Below are 5,781 nucleotides of genomic sequence, written 5' to 3'. Positions count from 1 at the left end.
TACCAAGGCTTTGGGCAGAGAAAAGTTTGAGAAGTTCAAAGAAATGCTTGGCTTAACCCCTTCAGTTTAAGGGGGGATGTTAATATCTCTTCACGGGTTTAGTTCTCTTCATGGGTTTAGTTTTATTTAGATTAATTTTTCATTAGTTTATTTATTAGGTTTTTCTATTCCAACAGTTTTGTATAACAGTTTATAACTGTTTTTGCCTCCTCTTTATATCTGCTTGTTTATTTTGTTTTCAATGTACAGTTTTTTTTATAGGAATACAAATTATATTTAGATTGCCATTCTTTCCATTCTTTTTTCTATTTGTTGCTAATAGAGATTCCAAATTGTTATTTTTTGCTAGCCTAACACATTATTGACATGATCAAAGATAATCAATATGGTCTTGGAGATGGACTTACGTTCTTCATGACACCTTTTGAGATGGAGCACCCAATGAACGCTTATGGCAGAGGTCTTGGCTTGTTCAATGGATCATTCTATCAGATGGTTGCTGTGGAGTTTGACAGTTACAAGAATGAATGGCATCCTACTAGAAATCATGTGGGGATGGGCATCAATGATGTTTTCTCAAAGTTAAGTGTTTCGCTCAGAAAGTCCAATCCCTCTTCCTACCCAGATTTGATAAACGAAGAAACATGGGATGCCTACCTGGATTATGATGGTTGAGAAAATAGTCTGCAAATATTTCTCTTGTATAATTCCCACAACACCATTATTTCTAAACCCAAAAGCCCGCTATTTTCCTAACCTATAGATCTGCGCATTTTTCTACCAGAAATCATCAAGGTTGGCTTCTTAGCTTCCACTGGAGAATCAACAGAGACACACTATAAAATTTTGGAATTTCTCTTGTGAATATCCGTGGGAAATCCCACCTACTGGTCCTTCAAACAACGCTCTGGATGGAATTAGAAATTCTGTCAAAGTTATTTTAATATGTGTGTTCTTCGTTGTTGTGGTCGTATTTGGTTTAATAATTGTTTGTTGGCGACGGCTTTCTGATATCCGCCATAAGCATTCTTGGGTTGACCATAATTGTTAATGCCAATAATGAATTGGAAATGGGTAGAAAAATTTGCCAGAGACTGAGAGAAGTTGTCCCATAGAGGAATAGGCTTATTATAAGCCGCCCAGCCGAAGCTGCTATATGGGACAGCCGAAGTTGGAGCTTGTTTCTATATCTATGATAATGGGCATCATTTTTGGTTTTTATATATTTGAAAGGAGGGAATTCAAAGCTAAGGCTTCCTGCACTCGAGGAAAAAAGGATAAAAGCAACAAAGTATAAGATAAGGAGGGCGTGTAGAGGTCTTTGATGGTAATTTGTTAGATGTTTATGGCCTTTAAGCGTATTTGTTCATGTTATGGTATGTTTCATCTTAGTATATATATGTATAAATGTATATATACATTTCAATGCATTTATTTGACTTTAGGATGTAAAATTGATTAATACAAAGTAAATTTTTTATTCCCTATCCATCATAAATTCACAATATCAAATAAAAGAGAAAACCTCATTGATGATGGATGAGAAGTAGTAAATGCACAATATCAAATAAATTGGGTCGCCTTCTTGGTAGATTCATCTCTTATGAAGGCTAAGAGCCATGCACTACGTTGTCGTGTTATGTTCCTCTCCATCGAGAAGCAGTAAATGCACAATATCAAATAAATTGGGCCACCTTCCTGATAGATTCATCTCCTATGAAGCCAAGAGTCATACACTGTGTTGTCATGTTATGTTCCTCTCCATCATGTTGCAACACTACCACAAAACAACAAAATAAAATTTAGCACAAAACCTGGCTACTAAATGCAAGGAGATTAGTGTTGAAAGTGTTTTTAAAAGAAAGGCAAGCTGCTAGGAAGGCAACAAGTGCCATTACCATTCGGCTTCCACGTTGCTTCATTTTTATTTCATTTGTAACAACCAATGCTATGCACATTTAATGTAATCTTAAACTATAGTATATTTATGATTGTAATTGTCAAGAATATCAACCATTTTTTTATTGTTTACACAAAATATTTTATTTTTATTCTATCTACTGTGGCGGTAGGGAATACCACTTGGCATAATTATAAGGTAAGTGATCTCTTCAATGATATATTTATTTCTATAATATGAATATAAACTTGGAATTTTTAAATTTAAATTTCTTAATTTGAGCTCACATTTTACTCTTTTTTATATCCATTATGAGCTAACCAAAATACAACCTATTTCAAAATGCAAGCTACAGTGGTATATCTAAGGAGTTACTTAGGTTCATTTAAATCATCTAGAATTATAATATGAGAAAGTCATATCTAAGCCATATTATTACTTTTTTTTTATGGATATTGCATGCTTTCCTAGTGTCTTTAATATTTGTTTGTCACCATAGAATTGGTCAAACTAGGGATATGAGTAAGGAGAACCTAAGTCTAAATTAAAGACTTCCAAAATAATATTTATAAACACTAATTTGCTACAAAAAATTGAAGACAAGAATATGAAATTTTAATAATCACATTTTAACATGATCATATTTCCATGGGTATAGATTTAGATCCACATGATAGCTTACTTAATCCACATGCAAGGATATTAGTTTCATATTTGTAGATCCAAACTTGAATGAAACATAATAAATTTACAAATTTAAGACATTTTCTAGAAAATCTTGTGAATTTTAGCATGTTTGTGAATATATTTCACACCTTTAAAGTATATTTCTCATTTACGTACATACACATGTATGTGTATGTGTATGTGTATGTGTATGTGTATGCATATGCGTATGCGTATACGTAAGTGTATGTGTATGTATATGTATATGCATATACACATGTGCAGATATATCTATATGTATATTTATATGTATATGTATATGCATATACACATGTGTACATATATGTATTTGTATGTGTATGATAATGTGTGTTTGTGTGTATAAGCATACCTTATTTAATTACATTTATTTTTTATTCTCTTAATAATTTTCTTCTTTCACCTTCATTATATTTTTTCTTTGAAGTTACTAGTCCTTTTTCCTGTTTTTTGTTCTCTCTTTCTTTTCACAATTTTAGTTTAATTCTTACTCTTCTCAATTTTTCTTCCTTGTCGTGTCTTGGTTCCAATGCCACCATGTCTACTATTTAGTGGCTATTGGTCTACTATTTACTATGTTGTCTCTATATTTCCCTTCATTGGAGGGGTGATTGTATTATATTTTGGAGATGGATGTTGCACTTGGGGGGTATTGTGGAGATCTCCATTCATCACTTCTTGATTTGATTTTAATTATCTCTTTTTTGGAGAGGAGTTTTGTTCCATTAGGTTTTCTCCTTCTCTCTATTTGTAAGAGATTGGTTGCATGATTAGTTGTACATGGGTACCTAAGATGGCCTAGTTTTTTGGGACCTATCATCATCATCATTTCATATATCATTTTTCTCCCTAAGTTTAACTTAAGAGGGGTGTTAGAGTAAATAAGTTTTCCCTATTTACGGTGCTTAAGTCCAACTTAGGCACATAGTATTATTACATATTTCTAGGTGAGTAGATAGAGTTTATTATTATTTTATTAACTATGCATTTAGTAAATTGTGTTTGGTGGTTGTACCTACCCTCAACCTCATTGGTGCTCTCTTTCTCACCCATTCGTTTATAAAAAAAGGCATATGTACATTTGTAGATATCTCATCTCAATACATTATCATGTCTGGTGATTTATATTTTCTCTTGATTGATAGTTGTCATTGATCTTGGCTTGGGAGAATCGCTCCAACAATTGTGAATAGGACCTAGGTGATGAAGTAGCTAAAAAAAACACCCCAATCATATCAATAGATGGATTATGGAATATTATTTGAAATGTTGGTGACTAATGATTCATGCAATCAAATATAACATCATTTAAAATCAATAACCTAGATATTGGAAATGTAGTTTTCTTTAATAGTATATTCAATCATCAAAAGTTGAGCTAAGTATCACATTTAATTTATTTAAATTATATATCAAACTTTTCCAGACTTCTTGTATCTTCAATCTAGTCAGTTTTTTATTTTATAGATTAAATTATTTGGACTTGACATTTATGTGAGTGATTTATTCTCTAATAGAAACAGATAGATCCAAATCCCTTATGTGACCTAAGGTTTATGCTCCTTTATTAAGGTTTATGGATTTATTTTTGTTATAGGCCACCTCCTTGTGTGATGTATGCTCTTTTCAATTGATATATATATACAATGTTAAAGCATGGAGTTATACTAATACTAATTAATGAGGTTTTGTTTATGTACATGATGGGGAGACTTGTTTTATGGGGTGAAAATTATTTTGAGGCATCTTGAATTAATTGAACTATTAGGAATGCATAGGATATATTGAAGAATAAGAGTTTTTTCTCCTATTAATTTTACCCATTTTAGTATTGTGTTAGATTAGCTGATTATCCTATAGATTATATAAATCTTATGAATCCTTTCCCAAGGAATTTTTGAGCATAATAAAAGAATATTTATTTGTTGAGAGAACCTTTAAAGAACTTTCATCATTGATAATGTTATATGTTTAGGTTTGTGTGCTTAATTTACATAAATTATAATTAATGTATCTATGATGTCTCTGGTCATTCATCTTTTCAACTCACTTGAGCTACAAATTTTTTAATTTATATAGGAATTATATCTTTATTTTATCAAGGAATTAGTCTTATTTTTATCTCCCACATTATAGAAATATTAAAATATAACAAGAAAATATGTACATTAAGTTTAGAATTATTTATTTTTATCAACTTTCTAATTATATATATTATTTTAGAAATGCATCATAAATAATTCTAAACTTTAACAAAATATTTCTTGATTTTGCATTGTTAATATCAATTTTGCCTCTGCTCATGCCTCTTATTAAATCTTTCTTCAGCGTTTAGGGCATACTGATAAGGTTCTTTCACACTCTGCAATTTCACCATACTAATCTCATCTTGTATGGACATTCTTAAGCCATTAACATAAATCTTAATTTGCTCAACTTCATCTTTAGCATGTCCAAATTTGATATTCAACTTGTAGAACTCCTTGGTGTACTCCTTCACACTACATTCTTTCTACTTTAGATTCTGCAATCTCTGGAATAAATTGACTTGATAATCCATCGGCAAAAACTTCACCTTTGACTTACTCACCATCTGATCCCATGATTTAATTTTGTCCTTTCGTTTCCTCTATTTACTAGTCTGCAAATGTTCCCACCACAAGGAAGCATGTCCCTTCAACTTGTTGCAAGCAAATTTCACCTTCTTCTCTTCACCGATACCCTTGAAATCAAAGTATTTCTCCATCTTGGTAATCCAATCTATCAACTCATCTGAATCTAACTTACCACTATACTCTATTAGGTTAAAGTGCGGTTTACTATTCACATTTGTCAAAGCTTTAATCAATCTTTCATCATCTTGCACCAACTCCAACTAAACTCCATTTTCCAGTTCAACATTTTGCTCTTCTTCTTCATCACTTACATCCTCAATATGTCAACCTCTTCTCTGTGTGGTCTCAACAACATCCAAATGAGCTGCAATCTATCTCAACATGTCCATCACCGCTGGATCAACATCTCTCTGGTTTCCACCTCTCACATTACCTCTTTGTGCCATAGGAGCAAGTCTTCTGCAGTTGCAAGTCTGACCCGCAATCTACCACCCTACTACAAATTCCAATAGGGAGAACCTTTGCTCTAATACCAACTATTGCAGCCATGGATAGGAGGGT

At 32.1% G+C, this 5,781-nt stretch overlaps 1 protein-coding gene across 1 annotated transcript; it reads left to right on the top strand.

The window, feature by feature from the left end:
* The first annotated feature begins 366 nt into the window (after positions 1-366).
* On the top strand, positions 367-675 carry LOC131075113 (anti-H(O) lectin-like). The gene has a single exon (XM_058011933.2). The coding sequence runs from the start codon at positions 367-369 to the stop codon at positions 673-675; it is 309 nt and encodes a 102-aa protein (XP_057867916.2).
* The last annotated feature ends 5,106 nt before the right edge of the window (positions 676-5,781 follow it).

This window comes from Cryptomeria japonica, chromosome 5, assembly GCF_030272615.1.
Source record: "Cryptomeria japonica chromosome 5, Sugi_1.0, whole genome shotgun sequence".
NCBI lineage: Eukaryota > Viridiplantae > Streptophyta > Pinopsida > Cupressales > Cupressaceae > Cryptomeria > Cryptomeria japonica.
This window is presented reverse-complemented; position numbering and strand designations above follow the sequence as displayed.

Coding starts and splice junctions, on each gene's coding strand:
- LOC131075113 (XM_058011933.2), top strand. CDS start 367: ATGATCAAAGATAATCAATATGGTCTTGGAGATGGACTTACGTTCTTC.